The 24,495-nt window shown below is 39.1% G+C and overlaps 1 protein-coding gene across 1 annotated transcript in view; it reads left to right on the top strand.

The window, feature by feature from the left end:
- The window catches only part of CWF19L2 (CWF19 like cell cycle control factor 2), a 62,968-nt gene that overhangs the window by 3,098 nt on the left and 35,375 nt on the right, over window positions 1-24,495 (top strand). Inside the window, exons 2-10 of the mRNA XM_042867264.1 lie at window positions 3,271-3,381; window positions 4,070-4,189; window positions 5,523-5,630; window positions 7,968-8,087; window positions 9,176-9,269; window positions 10,390-10,505; window positions 13,325-14,022; window positions 17,745-17,841; window positions 18,669-18,758. Of these exons, the coding sequence (XP_042723198.1) occupies window positions 3,271-3,381; window positions 4,070-4,189; window positions 5,523-5,630; window positions 7,968-8,087; window positions 9,176-9,269; window positions 10,390-10,505; window positions 13,325-14,022; window positions 17,745-17,841; window positions 18,669-18,758 (1,554 nt within the window). The remainder of the gene's footprint in view (window positions 1-3,270; window positions 3,382-4,069; window positions 4,190-5,522; window positions 5,631-7,967; window positions 8,088-9,175; window positions 9,270-10,389; window positions 10,506-13,324; window positions 14,023-17,744; window positions 17,842-18,668; window positions 18,759-24,495) is intronic.

The following is a 24,495-nucleotide window of genomic DNA, read 5'->3' as shown; positions in this document are numbered from 1 at the left end:
ACTCAGAGGGTGGTGACACACTGGAACAGGTTGTCCAAGGAGGCTGTGGATGCCCCATCCCTGGAGGCATTCAAGGCCGGGCTGGATGTGGCTCTGGGCAGCCTGGTCTGGTGGTTGGCAACCCTGAATGTAGCAGGGGGATTGAAACTAGATGATCACTGTGGTCCTTTTCAACCCAGGCTATTCTATGATTCTGTGGTTGTCTTATTCAGAATGTTTTTAAAATGTTGTGAATACATTTTATTCCTAGATAGAAATCTTAAAGAAATATCAGCATCTATTTTTGCAGGCAACAATGATTGCTTAGAATCATGGAATCACCAAGGTAGGAAAAGATTTCCAGGATCATCCAGTGCAATTGTCCACCTATCACCAATATTTCCTACTGAATCATGTCCCTCAGTATATCAAAACATTTTGTGAACACCTCCAGGGTCAGTGACTCCACCTGGGCAGTCAGTGGTTCCAGTGCCTGACCACTGTCTCGGGGAAGAAGTATTTCCTAATATTCAACCTTAATCTCCTCTGAGCCATTCCCTCAAATAAATAAAACCTCATTAAGTTCATGCAGGCCCACTTTTCAAGCCTGCCCAGACCCCTCTGGGTAGCATCCCTTCCTCCTGTTGTGTCAGCCGCACCACTCAGCTTGGTGTTGTCTGCAAACTTGCTGAGGGTACACTCGATCTCACTCTGTCCTTGATGAAGATGTTGAAGAGTATCTGTGCCAAGACAGTGTGTGTGTCCAGAGTAGGGGATGCTACTCATGACTGGTCTCCACCTGGATGTAGAACCACTGACCAAAAAGAGATGATTGTGTGTACTTCAGTTTTTGACTCTGAATGAGATGAGATTTTGAACTGACTCATCTTCAGGAGCCTGTAGTAGTAAAGTATTGAAAATTGTTTACCTGTCTTCTGTTCTGTCAAGAATGCAGCTGGGGCTTTGAAAAAGGGAAGACCTTTCACTGGTTCCAGGTACCATTTGTTTGTTCATAGGTAGGACACTGAGGTGTCTGGGGGAACCTTTACTCTATTTTCCTGAAGTAAAGATTCTACCAAAATCACTGAAGTCACAAGAAAAAAATGGGTTTCACTCTCCCTTTTCTTTCTGCAAATTCCATATCCTCAAAAATCAAGATCAGAATTGTTTTGAAACAGTTGTAGACATAGAACTGTATTCTTTACCTTTTACTTTAAAAGGAGCTGAACAGATGTTGCATCTTGCTGACTTTTAATTACTCTTATGTTTTTGCTGGTTATGAATTTACTGTACTACTTTGGAAGAATCCAAATATTTCCAAACCCATTGATTGAGATTTCTCTTTCAAATTTTGGAGACATAACTTCTATTTGTGTAATCTGCCCTCCCAACTGCATTGATAAAACCCTAGCAGCTGGTAATGCTTGTGGATAAGGATCAGTAATCAAATAATTAAGTGTTGACATGCAAATTGTTATCAAGCTCCAGAAATAGCATCTTGTTTTGATGAGTATGATCGTTCATGACATCAGTGTTTTACTTTGCAAGTTTGGAGAGGGAAAATAATTTGATGGGTGTTTTGGTAAGCATAGGAAGAGGTAGGTAAGCATTTTCCTAGATGTGAGCACTTTTTTCTTTTTTTTTTTGGTAAAAACTGGCAATAATTCACTCCTGAGTTTAGTCCCTGAATCTGTGCTATGTCATGACAGCTTTTAATTTCGTTGTTACCCTTCTGTGACTTGTTTTTTTATGGAACTGATGAGTTTCACTTGGTCTCTAGGGCTGATGTGATTTGCTTATCGCTTATGTAGGAGCTGTTAGGGGTGACTGATAGATTGCAAGATTCTCTTGCTACCAATGCGTTGTTTAAAAAAATATATTTGCAAGTAAATGAGAGCTCACTCAATATTTCAAATGAATAAGATGTGTTTGAAACAAGGTGAATAAAATAATGGTGCTTTGAAACAGGTCAATGGTTAATTTGTTCCTCGTTTGTAACGTTAGCCTCGTTTAACTCAGTGTCTATTTGTAAATTTTCCATCCTGAGGCAAAGAGCAATTTCATTCTATTCTATTACAGAGAAAAGTTTAAATCACACGCAAAGAATAAGCATAAAGATAAAACAAACAGCAACAACAAAAACCCAACCAAAAAGCAATCCAGCAAATGTGAAGAAGCAATGGAAAATAAGTGAAAGAATTTATACAGCAATGATGAGTTCTCTGGGGGGAGAAAGGGGAGGAAGTAAATATAGGAGAAGAGTGAGTGTTGCTTAGGAATGAAGCTGATAGAGGAGACAAAAGGGATGGGGAGTAATTTTTGACTTTAGTAATGTGCAAAAGGAGGCAGTGAGTTCCAAATATGTAATATTGTTATTCTTTTTGTGCAGTCATTTGGTTTATGATTGAGAACACTTTCTAGTGAAACTGATTCAGGATGGAAACCAAATCCTGCCTTTAGTTTTTGCTTCAACTTTATTAGAAAGTGCACAGTTTATTTCACACAGCTGAAAACATTGCAGGAGTGGAGTTGTAATAATGAAAAAAAAATTTCCTGCTTAATCAGATGTGATGATTGCATTTGGGATAAAGAGTTTTCATAATGACAAATTCAGTTCGAGGGAACTGAAAGCTGTGCTTCTGATGAATGTATCACAGGAAACTTCATTGTCTGGAAGGGTCGACATCTTATTTACATAGTTTACAGAATTCCTTTTCAGGAGTTGAAAGTGCAGCGATTACTAACTTCAGAAATAGGACTAAAAATATTTCTAGCTTTCTCTCCATAACCAGAAAGGGAAGAACCTTCTGCAGCTCCAAATTTTGAATCTGGCTGAGATATTTCTGAAGTTGAGAAGGCTTGCTTACAGCTTACTTGTAAAATTAATACATACTGAGCTGGGCTTGGTAGTGGAGTAATTGCCCAGGGAATGTCAGAAGTCCACTGTATCACGTAGTGTGCTGTTTGTGAAGGCTGCAAGAAAGAAGATTCTGCAGAGTGAAGAAAGGAAGGTGAACATCTTTGCCTTGTTTACTGAGGATGACGGGGTGGAGTCAGTGCTAGAGAAGCTGCAGAACTGTAGCCTGAGGAAGTAGGGTGCATAATCTTTTTTTAGTTGGCTTTCCCATTTAACGTGCAGTAATCCTGAAGTGTGTTTATTGCTGTCCTGTAATACGAAAAGCTCTCAAGTACTGTTTTAAAATTGTCTGTGACTGTGGCAATGTGACTTACAAAAACATCTGTACCTAATGCTACTGAGCTCCATTTAGTTATTTTTCTTCTCTGTTTTAGGCCAAAATTGATTACGAGAAGGAGGAGAGGCGCAAGCTGCAAAAGCGTCTGCGAGGCGAAGACACGTGGATGCTTCCTGACGTGAACGAGCGTGTGGAGCAACTGGAGGAGGTGATGCGCCTGGAAATCACTGAATTGTGTTTGTAGTTTTATAACATGTCCATATGCACAGGAAGGTTTGAGGGCCCTAATGTGGTCTAAAAGATCTCCCAATTTCTGAATTTTGTATGCTTCAAAATTAGCTTAGTTTAAGTGGAAATAATCTTTTACTCAGAAAGAGGAAAGCAACTTTAATCATTCAATTCCAGCTTTAATTTTTATCATACACAGGGGAGCAAGTACTGCCAGACAAGAATAGTGCCTCGAGAGGAGTTCTAGAGGATCCAGGGTTTTGTAGTAAGCTCATTTGCGCTAATTCAACAGAGATGTTGTAACGGAGCATCCAAATATCACATCCCTAAGTGTTATTTTAGAAACCTGTGTGATATATCAACAAATAACACAGTGTTGCTCAAGGGATTGCATTTGACTGAAGCAAGGGTAGTGCAGATGATCTGTGTCTGATGTGGTGCCTTAGTTCCAGTGAAAAGGATACTGTGGGTAGGGGTGGGGATTGGTTATGGACAGCTCTTCTCTGTCCCTAAGATGAAGAGAGAAGGTAGTAGAAATAAAACGTGTCTGTGTCCAGATGTGTGTGTTTTACCTTTTTCAGTGTGGTTTGGTATGTAGGTTATGATTGTTTTTCTTGTATGTGGCCAGTTGGGTTTACTGAACCTCATTTACAAACATTTTCTTGTAGGAACATTCTGGGAAGAAAAAAAAGAAAAAGGATAAACATTCAAAAAAATCAAAGAAAGAAAAAAAGAAAAATAAAAAACAGAAATCTGAAAAAAAGGATGACATTGATGATAGTTCTTCAGTAAGTAAGAAACTTAAAAGAGCTTCAAGTGACTTCTATAAAAACTGCAGCGTTCTATGGGTACTTGGGCACACATGTTTAGTAATACTAAGACTCACTCTTCCTGTTGGGAAAAGCTGTGGCAATATTTGTCTCTTTAATGTACCAAGTCTCCTTCATATAGCAAATGTTTAGTCAGTTTAGAAGATGCTGTAATCTGAATCTGTCTGAATTTTATAATATTCAGTTAGAAAATAAGGATTTGCAGTTTTTTAGCCTAGTTCTTGATATTTGGGGACTTCTGGAATAGAGTGGAAAAATCCATAATTCTCTGTAGTTAGGGATATAAGGTAGAACAATGTGTCTAAAATTGGAAATGTTTGACTTAGATTTCAAGCATGAGCTACTGTTGCCTTCTCCCATGGATATTCAACTGGGAGCTGTACACTAGTCCAAAGGAAGCTCAGACCAGTGCATTTGATTCTCTTGACAGATGCCTTCTCATTCAGAGGCACTCTGGCAAAACAGTACAGAGAGCTGCTGCTTTCTGGCCATGATGTGCAAAACATCTTCCTGGTGTTTTGGTCCAAGTCAGGTAGCAGTGTGACTTTTCTTTTGAGAGAATCTCTTTTACTGAGAGAATAAACATGCAGTATGATGAGGTTTATTTTCTAGTGACTGAAGGAGGTGAACCATGCTTTAAGTGTGGGAAGTAACCACAAATGTCCCACATTTCCTGTGGGATTCATCAAAACTAAAACTACATTGGTGAGTCCCACAGTAAAGCACAAGTCTGATTGCTTTGTTCCAGAGTCTCTTATTGCCACAACAGGTTCAGATAAATAGCAAAGAAATTCCTTTCAATAAAATACAGTTTGGTTTGAGTGTGAAATTACAGTGCATGGTTTGCAAATGTCGAAGTTGGGTTTGAAAATGGGAGATCATAACATGTGAAGTGCTTTAGATGGTAGTTACTGGTTTAGTTTTCCAGTGTAAAACATAGTGATGAAGCTAAAGTTTTTAAATATTTTGTTTTTGTAATGCAATGAAAACATTTTTTTTTGTTTTTATTCTGACAGTTTTAACATTAGCAGTGTTATGATGTGAGTCAGCAGCCAGTGGGAACTGGTGTTACATACTGCAGTGTGCTCATGCACTCTAGCAGTATGTTTTGGTTGTGAAGGAACAATTTCCTTTTGGATCTATCGAAACTACATTTTTATCCTCAAATATTACATTAGTAGTGCTTAGCAACCAGCATCAAGTTTGACTAACAGTATACTTGGTAAGTGGCATAAATTTTATCAGTGTATGTTGATGTGTTATAATTGTTTGCATTAAAATTTATACTTAGGATTCTTCAGTTGAATGGGTTGAGTCAAATGCATCACAGTCAGATAACACAGAAAAGGCCTGGAAGGTCAGCAAGCAATCAGATGCTGCAAAAGAACCAGCTGTGCAGGTAAGAGGTCAGGTAACTACTCCAGAAATAAATTCAGCATGACCAAATGTGGAATGTGTTTGGATTTCTTGACAGTTCATTTGCAGTGTGTTGAATAAACACTGTTTCTCAGAGAAAAGTTGTGTTTATCAAGGTAAATGTTACATTTCATTAATTCATGGCTTCTCTACTTGATAGTTGCATAGGATTTAACAAGGTGCAACATTTGAAGTTGCCCAGCGCCAGTTTCTTTCATCTGTTTTGAGGCTCTAGCAACTTAGCCTGATTTTCTTGAAGAGTCAGTTTAAAAATATTGATTGGAGAAGTTATTTTTCTACATAATTTAGTTGTTCTACAGTTGAATGAAGTTTTGCTTCTGCAATTATTAAACAGTTGTAAGGAAGGAAGGTGCAGAAGTTCTCAGCAACAATATTTATAGGCTCAAGGCCACTCCCAAGGTGAATTCTGTGCACAGTAAGCAGATTTACTATCAGAATTGCATAAATGTAGCGACATGTCATGATGTCTTCAGTTGTGTGAAAGGGTCTTATTTCATTCCTGCTTCTCACTCTGAAGCTGTGAATGTTATTAAGAGAAATAAAAAGAATCTCTGAATTGTACACATATATTTTGAAAAAGTATGTAGTAATAAAATATAATCACAGAATCATTTGAGCTGGAAGGGACTCAGAAAAGTCATCTAGTCCAGCTCCCCTGCAGTAAACAGGGACACCTACAGCTCCATCAGGTGCTCAGAGCCCCATCCAGCCTGACCTCAAGTGTCTGCAGGGATGGGGCATTTGTGCCACTGCCTTGCTGCCCTTATTTAAAAAAAAAAAACTTCTGCCTTATATCAAATCTGTATCTCCCCTGTTTTAGATTGAACACACTTCCCCTTGTCATATCACGAAAGAGCCTACTAGAGGATCTGTTCCTACAGCTCCCCTTTACATAAAGAAAGGCTGCCCTCAGGTCTCCCTGGAGCCTTCTCTTCTCCAGGCTGAACAGCCCCAGCTCTCTTAGCCTGTCCTGGTAGGAAAGGTGTTCCATCTGTTGGATCATTTCTGTGGCCCACAAGTCCTTATGGATATCATTGTGATTTGTATTGCAAAGCCATTGTTTTTGCCAGACATTTCTCATGTAAAGTCACTTACTCTGCACACTCTGGACATGTCTTATTTTGGATGAGTAGTCATTCCTACCTTTTGTATTTTTGCTGTCATTATAAAGCAGTCTTGGAGCTCATAAACCCATTTCATATATACAGAAGATGCATACAGGACTGCTCAGAGCAGTTGTGAAATCTCCTTGGAGATCTTCAGAAGACATCTGGATATTGACCCGGGCACCCTTCTCTGTGTGGGATCAGGGAGCTTGGACCAGGTGTCCTCCAGATCCTTACAAATCTTCTGTTGATCCATACTGCTTGGTTATGTAAGTGTAGATACTATTGAATGACTTGAAGGCAGATTAGTTTTCAGTTCTTTCTTGGAGGAGATCTGAGAAGTGGAATGTTGTTTATCACCTCCAAAACACTCATTTTTGAGCACTGGAGAACTAGTTAACATACAACATCTGTTAAGATTGACAGCTCAGACTTGAACCTTAGCAAAGACATTTGAAGACTCTTCTGCAAAGGCATGTTTTGAAATAGATGTAGCTGTGTCATTTTGATTCCTGTACTATACATAGAAGTGTTCCAAATGTTTTTGCCGAGTAGTTGCTTATAATGTGTGTGACACTGCCTTCTTTGATGCTTCAGGGTTTGTATGTATAAAGAAGTGTTTCAAATTTGAGTAGGTTGTCCATATGCTGCTGTTCTTTAGAAAGTACTCCTCGTTTTTGAATGTCCTCAGTCTGGCTTTTCTACCTGCTACTGTGGGGTACAAATGACAGAATTTAGATGTGCAACTCTTTTATTTGGGGGTGCTGTTAGATGCTGAGATATCCCCAGTATGAACTATGCTCAATGATATTTTTTTTGGCAGATTTTGTATATGCTAGAAGATACATAGGAGTTTATGAAGCCAAAAGCAGCAAATTGAAATCCTGTATTGATGGAAAAGGAATTGGCTTAGCTGTACAAAGTTCACTTAAGCAAAAATGAAAAAAAAGCTGTCTATACGTTTTGCATATTTACTGCTGTCTTAAATACACTGGGTGGACAACCGGGGCAACGGGCACAAACTGGAACACAGGAAGTTCCACCAGTTCTACACAAATATTAAAGACTGAAGCTCATTAAATCGCTTTTGCCTTTCATCAAAATATTTCATACGTATTAGTAAAATGTGTGCTGTTTGTTGTAAGTAGCTTTTGTCAATAGTTGCATTGTTTGTTTGTTTTTTTTTTTTGAAGAGAGAAGAATGGATGAATTTAGACTTCATGTCTCTGAAAACCATGTCACTGGCATCTGTCAAAGGTGAAAGAGAGAAAGACAAAATACTGGAACGACAGAAAGCTCGAGAAATTGAGCAGGTAGGAGGAATTAATGCACCAACTTTTTTCTACATTTTACCATGTTTTACATAATGAATTGGTTCTAATACCTAAGTTTCAGTATAATTTTAAATTATTTAGATTAATGCCTGATGTTATGTATGATAACGGTTCTGATTAAATGGATCAGATATTTGTTCTCTTTGGGTTAGGAAGGGTTCTTATAGCAGGCTTATCCTGTAGAGAAAAGCCTGTAGTTACCTTTTCAGTAAGAAAAAGGCCAGCTTAGCAAGTACTAAGTTCTGTAACGATTGAAGTACTTCGGAGATGTTTTGTGTAGTTACATACTCTTGGCCTGGCCTTCTCCCCATGATATGTGTGAAAGGAGCCCTGTTGTTTTGTGCGGTAAAAGCTCACTCAGGTTTCTGTGTTAAAGTGTAATATGGCTGTTTTTCATGAAGAAGGAACTCAGAGTGGTTGCAGTGCCTTCCATGCGGTAGTTGTGCGTTAACACTTCGGAGGATCAGAGTCCAATTGCGGAAGGGCTTGGTGTCATAAAATTAGTTCTGTGTGTGTACAGTTGTTGGTGGCTTCATTTGTTCATTCAGCTCTTTCAATGCAGTATGATCTGATTTGAAAACGTAGTTGATGATCACAACCTTTTCTTTCTGCCATGCTTTTCAAATACTTGTACATTATTATTACTACAAAACATTGTAGTTAAGAACCAGGCAGACCTGGACTGTTCTTGTGTGCTACACAGCACTTCAGGTATTCGCTTTTGAGCAGAGCTTAATCTTTCTTCTTCCCACATAATATTTTGCTGAATGTTTTTTCTGACCCGTTGAAGGACCATTACCAGACTGTCAGCATGCATTATATGGTTGATGACCACTTATACGTACTCTTGATCCTAGAAGAATATGGTTTGTTCTATGGTATGACTGTTCCACCCAATTGCTTTCCATGCAGCTTTATATTTTATCTATTCCTTATTGGGTACATCAAACCATCTTACAACAGATGTGTGTAGCATGATGAGTTGAAAATAAATGGAGACAAATATAAACTATATTATAAACTACAAAACATATGCAATGCCTGCATAAACATTATCTTTGTATCAGGCCGTGCTTTCTGAGAGAGAACTCAATCCCTATTGGAAGGACGGTGGTACGGGATTGCCACCAGAGGAGGATCATTCAGCTTCAGTTAAAAAAGGTAAACAACTTTATTAATAATCTTAAATTCCTATCTCCACTCTCTGGCCTGTGGGTTACTAGCAAATTATTACAGATGTTAATGTAACTGGATTATAGATAAAGTAGAATTCAGATGAAAATTCAGTAGTGAATATTGGGTTAATATCATAGTATGTTGTTTTGCAGAATTTCTCTTCACTGGTTGCTAGTCTTGAGTGGTTTAACCTTCAGTATCTTCATAGAAATTCCCCATGTGGAACTAATTAAAATAAAGAAGCATGATTTAACCAAGACAAGATAAATTGTTGTCATCTCATTTGGTTCCTTTCATTCCATTACACAAATTATAATTTTAAAATACTCAACTACAGAAGTCTGAGTCACATTAAAGTGAACTGCATTGCAGATGCAATTTGTGAAAAATATTATTTCTGTAACCTTTTTGTTTCTTTCCTTACCCTGGGGTTATCTCATCTGTTTCTAGCAAAAGCGTTTTTCATAATGTCATGAAACATTTATCATGTGGTGAAAAGGCCCTCGTATTCTGTCAGCGGGGAACACTCAGGTCCCTTGCATTTCTGTTTGGGAACCTTTCCCTTGGACACTCTGTCCTACAAACCATTAGCCTCATGCACGCTTGCAGGAGTAGCAGAGATCAGCGCTGTATGAAGGCGGCAGGCATTGGTGGATGTGTTCTGAGTGTTAAGACCTCATGCTAACTTCTCAAAGGAAGAGCAGTGGGTTACTCATCAGTTTTCTGAGAAAGAAAATGCGCTTGTTTGTATTGAATGGGTGTGCCAAAGAGCAGACAGAAGGTGAAAACAATAAGAAGGTTCTTTAAGTTCATTTAGAAAAATCTCGCAGCTTTCTGTGTGCTGCTCCTGTCTTGGAAGACCTATGTTGTGTTCAGTGACAAAACAGAGAAGCTTAAATTTAATCAATAGTATGACTGAGGGACACTCGACTGAACTTATAAAAATGTGTAATTGCATTATTAGATTCCTTCTGTTTTTCTTTTGCATCCCACCAGTTATTACATTAACTTCAGGCGAAGGTTTAATGTCACATATAGAGCATGTTTTAAATAGGAGTAACTTCTGAAATACAAAATTATGACTTCTCATTGTTTTCTATTTTAGTTACAGTGATAGAAGATGCTGGTTTAAGTTGGTTACGAAAATCATATCAAAGAATGAAGGAGCAGGCTGAGAGAGAGAAACGGGATATTGAGGAAATTGTAGCTGAAAGATACGGGGTAAGGATCTTCAGTTAATTTTTTTTAATAGTAATTATAAATACAATATATTTTTATAGGTGCTTGGAAAAGGTTACTTTCGTGTAAAAACAGAAATAATGTGCAGTGTCAGAAAGAAGCAGTAGGAAAGAAGCAGGAAAAGGCAGCCTCTTAAGCTTCTCTGCAGTGATGAAAAGTTTTATGCTATCCAAATTCATTTAATATCTTTTTTGTTAATATTATTTAGGTTTGCTGTAGGATTCTATATATTAAAATAATTTCCTTCAGCATTGTTGATCAAACGATTCCAGTTACAAAGTATCTGAGTGCTTTCAAAATTGTGATAGTTATTAGAAAATATATTTTTTGCCTGCACACAGTTTGTGGGTAATAATAATTCCGAGGTAATTTGGAGAACTGTGTCAGGTTTTACCAGATGTGAATCTTCTGGCCACTTGTCCCAATGCACTGAGAAAGCTGTATGTTTTGGAAGTGTTTAAAAATTATTTTTAAAGACTGCTTTATTAAGTCTGCCATAACAATATTAAAATCATAGAATCACAGTGACATTTTGAGTTGGAAGGGACCTTTAGAGGTCATCTACTCCAGCTCCCCTGCAGTGAACAGGGACACCTAAGCTAGATCAGATTGCTCTTCAAGGCTTCTAGATATAGTAATATTGTCTTTAAAAGCACTAGTCAAATGTGTGGGATGTTAGCACTTAATCTTGGCTGTAATTTTATAGTTTTGAGTTTTGTGTGTGGGGTGTGTATGTTGGTTTTTTTCTTTTGGTTGGTTTGGTTGTGTGAATCTTGGATAAGACAGTGTGAGTTCATACTGTTGTCTTGTCATGCCTGAATGATGAAACCAGCAAGGTCAGCACTGTTGGAAATTAGTTGATGCCAGTGATTTTAGAGAATATTATTTTTAAGAGTCTTTTTCAAGAAAGTAGGATTCAAACGCACACACACTCTAGCTGCTGTGGTACAGGGTAGTGATTGAAAGAGGTCTTGGCCTGGTATGCCTCAGTATGTACAGGACTTTGACACTGTCCCCCACAACATTCTCATGGAGAAGCTGGCTGCCCATGCTTGGGATGGGCGCATGCTCTGCTGGGTGGAACACTGGCTGGATGGCCAGGCCCAAAGAGTGCTGGTCAATTAAATCCAGTTGGCAGCTGATCATGAGCGGTGTCCCCAGGGCTCGGAACTGGGGTTGCTTCTATTTAACATCTTTATTAACCATCTTAATGAGGGGATTGAGTGCACCCTCAGTAAGTTTGCAGATGACACCAAGTTGGGAGGGAGTGTTGATCTGCCTGAGGGGAGAAAGGCACTGCAGAGGGATCTGGACAGACTGGATCGATGGGCCAAGGTTAACTGTATGAGTTTCAATAAGGGCCAAGTGTTGGGTCCTGCATTTTGGTCACAACAACCCCAGGCAACCCTACAGGCTTGGGGAGGAATGACTGGAAAGCTGCCTGATGGAAAGGGTGTATCTTGGTGTACTGATGGACAGTTGGCTGAATATGAGCCAGCAGTGTGCCCAGGTGGCCAAGAAGGCCAATGGCATCCTGGCTTGTATCAGGAATGGTGTGGTGAGCAGGACTAGGGAAGTCATCCTGCCCCTGTACTTGGCACTGGTGAGGCCCCACCAAGAGTACTGTGTTCAGTTTTGGGCACCTCAATACAGAAAGGACATGGAGGTGCTGGAGCAGGTCCAAAGAAAGGCAACAAGGCCTGTGAAGGGCTTGGAGAATATGGCCTATGAGGAGAAACTGAAGGAACTGGGGATGTTTAGTCTAAGGAAGAGGAGGCTGAGGGGAGACCTTACTGCTCTCTTCCAATACCTGAAAGTATATTATAGCGAGAGCGGGGCTGGTCTCTTCTCACTGGTGACAGGTGGCAGGACGAGGGGAAATGGCCTCAAGTTGTGCCAGGGTAAGTTTAGGTTGGATGTCAGGAAAAATTTCTTTACAGAAAGGGTTGTGAAGCACTGGAATAGGCTGCCCAGGGAGGTGGTTGAGTCACCATCCCTGGATGTGTTTAAAAACCATTTGGATGTGGTGCTCAGGGACATGATTTAGCAGAGGGTTGTTAGTGTAGTATGGTTAGGTTGTGGTTGGACTTGATAATCTTTAAGGTCTTTTCCAACCTGAGCAATTCTATGATTCTATGTAGTATTTTGAGTAAAAACTAGATGATCTTTAAGATCCCTTCCAACCCAAGCCATTCTACGAAATATGTAATTTGTGGCGTTTAACTGCTCAAATGTGTTGCATTGCCTACTACAAAATGAAAGAAGAGGAACAGTTCACATTTTGTATAATTGGCTAATGGATTTTGATTTCAAGCTTTCTCTCTTACGTTTTTAAGAATTTAGCTGGATGATAAAATACTTCAGTGGGAACATCTGCTGGTTCTGTAAAAGCTGAACATCCAGTGAGCATAAATGTAAAGTTCATGAGCAGGTAAGAAGAAACCTTTCTTGCCAGCTCAAGCTCCTAATCGCTGAGTTAGCTGGAGGAAACAGTTGTGAAGCTGTGCTTCCTGTTCCCAAGAGTGTTCAGAGCTTTACAGTAGAGCCACTGGATGAAAGTTAGAAACAGTCCAAGATAAGTGATCAGAATGCCTTCCCTGTGGAGCACTTGAGACTCTAAATTGTTAATTCTTACTTTTTGTTTGAATTGATTTTCCTTCTTCCTTCCCCCTCCATGGCTCACGGTTCTGCACAGTGATACGTTTTCACAGAATGATGCCTTTTTTGTAATATTTCTTAAGGAGCTTTACAATACTTCATGAGCTTAAAAGCAGTGTGACCTTTTCTGTTCTTTCTTGTAGTCAATGGAGGCATTTCAGTCACGGTTAGAAGAAGCTGAAAAAGTTGCAACCAAGAAGGAAAATGATTATAGAAGTGGTAGATGGAAAAAACATGACTACTCTGAAAATGAGAAGAAGGAACATTGTATGAAAGATGAGACACGACATGAAGATGGTAGAAACATGTGTGGGGGACATACAAGGAAGAAGCATGGCAAAGAATGGACACAAGAAGACAGAGGTTATGATAGAGATGGAACAAGAGCAAACCAAGAACGTGGACACAGCAGTAGAGACTCAGAATTGAGAGGCTATAGCTCCAAAGTAGAAAAACACTTGGATGAAAAACGAAGTAAAGAAAAGAGTGTGTCTCTAAGTGACATAAAACACAAATTTCTGAAACCCTCTGAAGATGACCTGTCATCTTACAGTGCATCTGGGGACTACAAGTCACAGGGATCTTCTTCAAAATCGCCTCTTCATAGCTCTTTAAGCAGCCGTTTCCAAAAACCTAGTGAGGATACTCCATTGTGGAACAGAACGCACACACAAAAGAACAGTGAAAGATCAGTGTCTGATCAGAAGTCATTGGATGCTGCAGCAAAAAGGCATGGTGAAAGAACTCAAAGTTTTGAAAAAGAGAAATCACGAGAGGAGTACCCAACCAGTATCCCTGAGAAGCAGCAAATGTCATCTGACAGCATAACAGCATGTTCCAGGTATTTTACAAACACCTCTTCTTGTCTTTGGTTTGTCTGTATTGTTCATGGCAAAGTATAGCTAAAATGTTGCATTTATTATAGTAGTATTCAAGCTGTCCATGTCAGATCTTTAATTATGTGGACACTTGTCCACTTGTCTCCCAGCTAGGCATGGCCAAAATGGACCTGTGTGGAATTAATGAGCACCTCTGTTTCCTCTGTTTCCTTGGCATATTTAAGAATTGCCAGTTACAGATTATTTTGCTGCTTCTTTATAATGTTAGCTCACGCTACAGTAAAATTGTCCTATTAACATGCCCCCTCTACCAAGCAAAACCATGTTTCATGTTTTGATTAATTTAGTAAAGACAAACTTTAAATGTCAGAAATGTGAACTGAAAACTGAAGTAATTATTAAAACAAGGGATAGGTTTGCCTCCTGTAAAATTCACTCATAAGCTAAAGTAATAGCACGTGAAAAATAGCAGAAGATATTGATTAGAAAGGTGTATTTTCTGTGAAAAAGGGATAAGATGAAAAGGAATGGGAAGGGAGATGCAAGGCAGCATGTGATGGAAATTTCAGTTTGACTGACTTGCTTTATTAAAAGAAAATGGGGAGTAGTAAGGAGAGGGTAGAAAAATGAGTTGCAGAAAATTGAGTTGTTTCTCTTCTTAAAGCTAGCTATTCTCCATCATTACCAGCTGGTTTGTTCTTCCAGTGATATAACTAGTGTGGGAATTACTGTGAAGGTTTGCTTTGGATCTTCCTGGTAGCTGATAAACATGTGCAGAGTGTTTTACAATTGACGTAGTGTTATGCAGGTACACGGGGTCTGACTGACTGGGGAAGCTGGCAAGTGATTGTTCATGGCCTGTGTATGTAAGGTGACAGGATTTAGTCAGGAACAGCAGTTGATGAAATGTTCTCAGGTATAATTCCTTGTTTCTTAAATGCTCCTGTCAGTTATTTGCATTAAAAATTCTTATAGTGAGGTTATGAATTCACTTTTAATGCTTTAATGTTGGATTCTAGTAACAAGACAGTACCTTACAGTTCTTTATTTAACATACAACTGCTCCTACATGTAGTACTTGCAGAAACCCTGCAGTGTATTTGCAAAGGTAAATTGTACATTAAACCAATACTGTGTGACGAACCAAAGGCAAGTGGCTGAGTCTACACAGTTCTTTGTATTGCACAGATTGTGTGGTTCTTCCAAATTTTTACTTACTATATTTTCTGCTTTGAATGGAACTACTGAAATGTGCATTTCCTTTCATAGCAGGGGTAAAGTGATGTTGACTTTTTTTTTTTAAAGCATGAATGTACATTGTGGCAGGAGTAGTTTGCCATTCTGTCGTAAGCAGTTTGTGTGCCCTAGCACTGGCACCAAAATCACTTTCTGATTGTTATCTTAGAACAAGCAACTACTGCTTTACAATGGTATTTTTTTTTCTTTTTTTGCTAGATGATGGCAAATCATGTTTTTATACGGCAAGTGCAAAAGCTGCATCTTTTACTGTTTGGTTTTAGCACATGTAGCAAGCACAAGGCTGACTGGTTCTGGGCAGAACCGCAAATTTGGGAAAACTAGATTGTGTGCAGAAGTGGTTTGCTTATTCCAGTACATTGAATTAAATTGTAATGGTAGAACAGATAACTTGATGTAATTCTTTTCTTTCCCTCTCAGAACAGAATTAAGCATGGAAGCTATTTAGCTGATACTTTATTTTGCATGTTTTCTGTTTTAGTACTCTGAAACCCAATTGTGCATCTTCTTTTATATTATAATTCTATTTCTTAACCAATTTGATTACTGAGCTGATTTATCAGTAGATAAGTGAAGATTATATAGTTTTCCAGACCTTAGTAGCCTTTGCTTATTGGTTTATTTCCAAGCTCTTTTAAACTGACTCTCAACTCCCTGTGTGTGTCTCATTGCTGTGTTTGAAAAGAACATGGCGTGTCTTCCTGTTCCCCTCAGTAATAACTTCTGTATTCTGAATCTTGCAGCTTTTTGGGGTTGGGTTTTTGAGGTACTTAATTTGGGTAATGATTTATAGCTGCTGCTTTCTTTTCTTCCTAAAGTTTTAAGGCTTGCATTACATGTATGTTTTCGATGTTGTTCAAAAACTAAAAGTAAACCTTCACTGAAATGAAGCCTTGAATTAATAGTTGTTGCTGTAGTTCAATTCTTCTCTCACACTGACAATGTACCTTTTAGATTTTATCACTTCTAAAACATGGGGAGAGCTTCTTCAGTCTATAGATCAAAGTGTTTTGGACATTTATGACACAGGTTAATTAAAAGTGCTGATTAGATGTCCAGGGGGTCTCTCCAGAGGAAAAGTCTATCCAGCGAGTGTTTGCAGGACGTCACACTTAATTATGTGACTGCTTCAGAGTTTAATCTGAGACCAAAAAGTAAAGAACAGCAAAACAATGCCACTAATCTCAAAAAGTTTTAAGGGATTGATTCACAGAGTCACAGAACTGTAGAGGTTGGAAGGGACCTCTGGAGATGATCGAGTTCAACCCCCCTGCAAAGCAGGCCCCCTGCAGCAGGCAGTTACTAACACTGCTCAAAAACACTGCCTGAAGTGATAACCATCTCTTGCTTCCTTTGCTCAAGTGCTCTGCCTTGTTTTGAAAATGGAGGTTTAGGGGGAATTGAGAACTTCGTCTATGAAGTTTCTGTTTCTGGTGAAGTTAGCGTGAATATTTTTGTGGCCTTTTGAGTTTTGTTGACTTTTTGTGTTTTGGATTGGACATCTTCAAGGCAAAGATAAAAGTAAGGGGTAATTTGGCAGGGGTAAAAACTGTGTTTCAAAATCCTGCCATCCTCCCACTCTTCAATTCCAGTGGGATTTAATTGTATTGATTTGTGAGTGAATTCAGTCTTCCTTTTAATAGCAGGGACCGATATCATAGCTGGATTTTTATATCACTTTTATTAGCTCTTTTGTATTCAGAGTTTGTTGTTTGAAGGCTGTTTTATGGTTAGAGGAAAAAAAAGTGAAACTCGTTTGATGGCTTTTTACAGTTACTCTTTGTGGTATTCTTTATTATCCCAAGAAGCTGGCACCAGTAGCTTCCCTAGGAGCATTTCATATGTTACAAATGAGACAAATTTAGACATAAGGAAAAACTTTTTCTCTCAGAGGTCAGGCACTGGGATGGGCTGCCCAGGGAGGTGGTGGAGTCGCCATCCCTGGCAGCATTCAAGCCCAGCGTTGTTACAGAGATGGTGCTGTGAGCAGATAAATACGAGCATAGGAGTAGTCTTCAAGAGATGGAAGGCCACAGGAGAACTGGGAAATAGGTGCTGACCAAAGACAGAAAGGATGGCTACAAAGTGGGTTTAAGTTACTCTTTTTACTGCTGTTTTCTTTGCTTTTTGCTGTCTTATACCTAGTGCTGGCTCTTGACTGATTTTTATGCTGGGAAAGTGTTCATTGGATAGTGCTTCTCATTTTAATGAACTCAGAACTAAAAGAAAACATACCTCATGAAATTTCTTTCAGCTTTTTGGTTTTAGAGGCAATAATAGTGGTAGTGTTCTTTATAAAAGAGTCATTATAACAGTGACAACTTCTGACTGCAGGAATGTTTCCATCGAATGTTGTTATAATTTTTGACAGTAAGAGTGCATGTGCCAATGCAGTAGGTATACAATAATTCTACAGGTGAATACAGTATTGTTTTTGTGTAGGTCTAATGCTGATGTTATTTTCCAGGCATCCATCAGAGGATGAGCCGCCTCGGGTCCTTAGTGAAGATGAGATGAACAAACTGGGAGCCAGGATTGTGAAAGCTGAGCTCATGGGAAACATGGTAATGTTTTTGAAAAATTGTGACAGTTTACTGCAATTTTGCACGCAGTGCTTTAGTTTTAAGGAGCCACGTGAACAATAGAAGTATATTTTCTGAGCAAATGAAGTTCTCTGAAATCTGATCATGTCAGATTTGATGATACTACTTTTAAGTACAACTTAAATAGAGTATTTCATTTAAATAGAATATTTCTGTAACAGAAATACACAGATAAAAAAAAAATGTTCCTCTGAATTAACGTAGCTGTGTTACAGGATTGTGAGGAATTAGTATTGGTGACTCAGATGTTTTATAGGCGGTCCTTGAGGAGTGTTGTTCAAATGGAAGTTTGGACACAAGCGTGGCTTACTTCTCTTAGCCTGACAGCAACAGAATAAAGAATATTTTGAATAAGCATACAAGAGGTGTGTGGGAAGAGAGTGATTCTTTAATTATAATACTTTTTTTTTTTTTTTTTTTTTGCAAAATCATGTAGCAGAGATGACATTGCAATTTTGCTGTCACTTTAAATGTGCATTTTTTCTGCATACTCACTCTGAATTAGTTTTTAAACAACAACAACAAACCCTAATTTTCAGGTGTTTTTATTACAATATGTATTTCTGTACTGCAAGTACATCTTGTCTGAACAAATATTTGTATTTTATTTCCAGTAAAGAGTTGTGTGAATTATATTGACATTTTCTTTAGTCTGTTTGTGTCTTTGGAGTTTTAAAAAATGTAATAAAATGTAAATAAATGAAATGAATAGTTACTTCTGACTTACTGACAGGTTTCTGTCAGTTCAGAATGGTGAAACTAATTCAGTGCTACCACTTTGTTTGAAGGAATTGGCTTCAAAACTTCAAGCTGAACTTGACAGTGCGCGCAAGTTAAAGGAGACTCAGAAGCAGATCGCAGGGAAGTCTCGCAGAGAGGTAAGGGGAAAATATTCTTTTTTTTTTTTTTTTAATGCTAATGTGATACAATGCAAGTAGCAGATATATCAGAGAGAGCATGAAATACACACAGGAAAATGAGAAAGTGTGGCATGCAAGAAAGGTCTGTACCTTCATTTGTAGACTTTGTCCTCATAATGGAGAGAAGATTTTTAGGGAAAACTGTGATGTTTTGGTCCAGTTTGACCTCAGTTCCACAGTGAAAAATCATGCATATTTTGTCAGCAGAATTTGAGTATTTTTTCAGGAAGTGTTCATCTCAGAGCTTTTACATTTACTAATAGTTTGCTTGTCACTGGAAGAAGGTCTGAAATAGAAGTTAATGTGTGGTCTTTACGTCATGACAGTCAAAGTAATAAATCTCAGGCCTTGAATTTACAGCTCTCTGTAGGTGAACTTGGAAATTCTTAAGACTAACAATTTTGAGCACCCTTAAATATTAATCATAGTCTGATTTTTATCTTAATTTTTAATTTAAGGATTTTTAAAGCTAACAACATGTGGTCATTGCAGAAATACAAAATGTTAATATTAAATGAATTTCCTGAAGGGAAAAATCATTAAAAAAAAAAAAAAGAAAAGTGAAAATATATTTAGCAATTGATGTCATAGATTTTGCTTTTACCAAGCGATATACTGCTCTGCAATTTGGGGATTCCTCCCCATGTTTAAAAGCACTAAGTTCACAAAATGAGAGTTTGGGAATTCAGAAATATAAACTTTTGAAAAAGAAGAGCTTTGCATCCTTCTGATTAGGCTGATTATGATCTGGTTCTAGTAAGTCTTGGATTGGCATCTGAAACATTCATGAGTAGTCTAGGAGAGGTCTTACTAAGAAGGACACATTATAGACTTTGCTAGGCTACAAACTCAAGCTTGTTTCCTGAAAACCTTGAAGCTACTGACTTAGTTGTTTCTGTTCATGAATTATTGCTATAAGGTAGTTATCGTTTGGACTCAATGATCTTCCCACTGAACTATTCAGTTCTATATGATTTTTCTTATATCTTTTGCGTGACTATCTTCAGTTTTGCACTCTTGTAACATATACTTCAGTTGGATCTAGGGACTTAGAAGGCACATTCACTGTCTTGTGTTCCTTTAAGCATTAGGGGAAAAAAACAGAACACTTGGCCTCCTGCCTCCCCTTTTTGCCTCTCAAAACCTTCTGGACCACCACCGTAGTGTTGGGATTGCTATGAGCTTCTGTGGATTTAGGGATTTTAGAAACAGGACTCTTTCCTCTCTTAAGCCTCTTAGATGCAAAATATTTACCCTTGTGCTTCCCATGCTGGCTTTCTCTGAAGCCCAGGATCAGCATCTTAAATAATTCCATTATGTATGTGCTTGCTTTTCGGGTCTCTTCACCTCAGTGATACTTTTGTTAGTCTGTCTATCTTGCAGAAATGATCTTTGTGAGAGTCAGGACTGCTGACAGTCCTACTGTTGTCATCTTTCCAGAGTCTGCCAGTGGGAATGGTCCCTTACAGATACATCAGGGCTGGTGTCTATAATCCTGCTGATGGTTAGTTCTTGAAATGCACCTTGCTTGAAGAGGGCCAGCCTCATTACAACCTGCTGTAATGTTGCTCAGCTTCTTAGGCTTGTAAATTGGCATACTCTTCCAGCCTCTGTGAAAACGGTGCTGTTTACATGAAGTCACTGTAGATTTAATTATTGCCCAGGGCTTGCTTTCCAGGGAGTGAGTGTCTTCTGTGACATTCTAAAGCCTTGCTGTGTTGTCTTTTATGAATATGCCATGGTAGTGTTTGTTTCTTGGTTATTGCTAACTTATATTAGATGCTTTTTAAGTGTGAGCAGTCTTGCAAAGCTGATAGTTGCTCAGTCCTAAGTCCTATCCAAGTTGCCAAGGTAATCTTACCAGTTGCATAGCTCAAATTGATTTTGAAGTTTTGGGACATAAGCAGAATGTATTGGGCCTGCAAATCATTGGTGTATAAACAACTCACAGGTTCAGAAACCATCTTGTAGCAAGAAGCTGGAAATATATTTGGTAGTATTTGAATTAGTCTTTCTGTAGCATCGACCGTTCGAGTGATGGTCTCAATCGATTTAGACATCGGTATTCAAATTAAATACCTGAAACAGTTTCCACAGGAATGGTTTCCAAAAGAATGCCTCAACAATCCTGAAGTTTGATGTATTTGCCTACTACCAATAATAAACAGAAAGAATTTTGTTTCAGGTAGGTCTGTGGTTCCTTGAAGTAACATTGCCATTGTTGTGCTGAAAGGTACCAAAACCTGGTTTTGCTTTCCTTGTTTTCATTTTTGTTAGGGAATTTGGGAGATAATTCAGAAAGCAGTGAAGGTAATTCTGAATGCATCTCCATAGCTAATCTTTTTCTTTCTTTCTTTGCGATTAATTGAACGTGGATCAATTTCCCAATTCATTTTACAGTGTGATTGAAAGTAGACTCATACTAGCGTAAGGGGTAGCATGGGTGACTGGGGTTTGTGCAGAGGACAGCATCAATTCTTTTGAAGTGAAGTGGTGCTAGTTCTTTATCGACCACTTTAAAGTGATCAAGAAATTATAGTTCACTACAGGAAAAACACTGAGGCCTTGGAGTGTGTCCAGAGAAGGGCAGAGAAGCTGTGCTGGTCTGTAAGCACAGTTCTTATGGGCAGCACTGAGGGAACTGGGATTGTTTAGTTTGGAGAAGAGGAGGCATCATGTAGCAGTGATAGGATGAGAAGGAATGGCTTTAAGTTTCATCATGGGAAGTTCATACCTAAATACGTATCCACATCCATAGCAGAAGCCTAATTTGAGGATGAATTATTTTCAGTACCCTCTGAACTAGTATGCTATCATAAGTGTTTTTGCAGTTAGTGGTATCAGGAGGGCTAAGCATTGCTCTTACCAAACTTGATAGCTGAATATGCCATAAAAATGACAAAAGTTTTCAGTGCTGTGGTAAGCAGGAAGACTCTGAGAGAACACCACTGTGTATCAGGCTGCTGTCAGTTAGCAAAGCACCTCAGAAACAAGGCCATGAAACAGAACACCAGGCTAGACAAGAAAATGACTTGTACTAAAAGGTGGATTTTTTAGAGTGTGTTCTCCTCACACCTCTGAATATGTCAGTGTCTGGTATCCTTAACGGCTCTACAGATTGTTTTCTGTATTAGAACATTAAGTAAACAGTATGATGCTATTTTTTCTAGTCTGAAATAGGAAATTAGATCAGAATAGCAGCCCAAGGTTAAGTACTCTAAACACTGAACACTGAAAGCCTGACTTTCAGTGAATAGGATTAACTTCCTGTGGAGGCAGGGACAGGCAACTCAGGCAGAATAAGAATAAGGAGTTAGGATATACAGGAAGAAAATTATAAAGGCAAAAGCCAAGCTTGAACTTGACCTGGCCACTGGGGTGAAAAAGAAAAGAAAAATGATTGCCAAGCTGCTTTCCACCGTCTATCAGAGTTCCTGGTCAACCACAGAGGTCTCAGAACTGGAGTCTTGTCAGTGTGACTCCCATCTACAAGCAGGGTCATAAGGAGGTTCTGGGGTACTGCAGCTCTGTCAGCCTGACCTTGGTGCCAGGTTATGGAACAGATCACCTTGAAGGATATCCCATGGCATGTAGGGGCAACCAGGGGATGAGGTTCAGCCGGTGTGGATTCACCAAAGTCAGGTGCTGCTTGAGCAACTCCTTCTACAACCGGCTGACCCAACTAGTGGATGAGGGAAAGACCGTTGACATAGTCTACCTAGACATCAGCAAAGCCTTTGACACTGTCTCCCACAGTATTTTTCTGAAGAAGCTGAAAACCTGTGGATTGGACAGGGGCAGTCTTTACTGGGTAAAGAAGTGGCTGGATGGCCAGGCTCATAGAGTGGTGAATGGAGTTAAATCCAGCTGGAGACCAGTCACGAGTGGTGCTCCCCAGGGGTTGGTCCTGGGGCCTGTCGTCTTCAATATCTTTATTGATGGTCTGGGTGAGGGCATTGAGTGCACCCTCAGTAACTTTGCAGATCACACCTCACACCAAGTTGACAGGAAGTGTTGATTTGCCTGGGGGTAGCAAAGTCCTACAGAGGGATCTGGACAGGCTGTATAGCTGGCCAGCAAGATTGAGTGCCAGGTCCACAACAACCCCAGGCAATGCTACAGGCTTGGGGCAGAGTGGCAAGAAGACTGTATAGAAGAAACAGAGCCGGGAGTGTTGGTTAACACTAGGCTGACCGTGAGCCAGCAATGTGTCCAGGTGGTCAAGAAGGCCAATGGCATCCTGACTTTTATCAGAAATAGCGCTGCCAACAGGAGCAGGGAAGTGACCATCAACTCTGGTGAGGTCGTACTTTGAGTACTGTGTTCAGTTTTGGGTCCCTCATTACAAGAAAGACATTGAGGCCATGTAGTATTTCCAGAGAAGGGCAATGAAGCTGGTGAGGGGTCAAGAGTGCAAATCTTAATGGGGAGTGGCTGAGGGAACTGAGATTGTTTAGTCTGGAGGCTTGGAGACTCGGGGGAGTCTTTTAGCGCTCTCTACAACTACCTGAAAGGAGCTGTGGCAGGGTGGATCAGCATCTTCTCCCACGTAACTAGAGCCTGGTCTAGAGGGAGTGACTTCAAGTTGTGCCAGAGGAGGTTCATGTTGGGTATCAGGAAAAAATTGCTTTTACAAAAGAGTGGTCAGGTGCTGGAATGAGCTGCCCAGGGAAGTGATGGAGTCACTGTCCCTTGAAGGTGTTTGATAGACATTTAGATGTTGTACTGATGGACATGATTGAGAGGGGAAATATTTGTGGTAGGTGAATGATTGGACTGGATGGTCTTAGAGGTCTTTTCCTATCTTGGTGATTCTGTGATTCTATAGTTTTCCTGGGGTGGAGACTGCATGTGACATTAATGGCAAGGCTGTGACTACATGCACTAATTGCAAAATGCCTGGCTGGCTTTGTGTGGTCAGCTCCAGTGAGAGAGATGTTGGACTGCACTAGATTTGAACTGCATGTATACAGCAACACTGTATAAACAAAGAAAGGCTTAGGTGGATTAAAAATGTAGCTTGTTTTGTCTTTACATTTCAGCACAAGGAAACCTTCAGAGTCAATGGAAATTAAAAAAAAAAAAAAAAAACCACAAAAAAACTGAAAAACCAGGAACAAACTGTGTGAATATGCCAAAGCAGCATTTGGGCTAACCTTCATTTTAATTTTAGATGGAATTAAGTGGTGCTTATGTTCAAATTCCTGTGTTTAATTTTTTTATGGCCATTTAAACCCTACTGAAACTGTAATGAAGACTGCTGTGCCAGTGTTTCTGCTTTAGGATAGATGAGTGCTTACTGTATGTAAAGACAGCAGAAAATTGTGAAGGCTTCAGTATTTAAAAAGTAACTTCTATTTTTTCACACTTGCTTTAGTACTGTTCCTGCATAAGAATTAGTCAAATCTGCTCAATGAAAAATATTCTGCTTTTGTGTTGCTAAAAATTTGCTTAACTGTGTTTGTGTTTTTTTAATCAGAAAATACATTGACACAATACAAATTTAGGTAAATCTAGGATTCTTTTCGTGGTGATGGATGAAGAAAGTGTGTTTGCATCTTATAAAAATCTTATATACATCTTGTACTTGGAGTTGAAAATAGCTGTGCCTTTTGAGGAAATTTCAAATGAATGAAAAGACCCCTTCTGAGCCCTAAGCCTGTTATTGGGTTCCATAGCACTTAATCAGTATGCA

This window comes from Lagopus leucura, unplaced genomic scaffold (genome assembly GCF_019238085.1).
Source record: "Lagopus leucura isolate 7727_CA_CO unplaced genomic scaffold, USGS_WTPT01 Super-Scaffold_100001, whole genome shotgun sequence".
Classification (NCBI taxonomy): domain Eukaryota; kingdom Metazoa; phylum Chordata; class Aves; order Galliformes; family Phasianidae; genus Lagopus; species Lagopus leucura.
The sequence above is the reverse complement of the archived record's forward strand: the minus strand, read 5'-3'. Positions and strand labels throughout refer to the sequence as shown.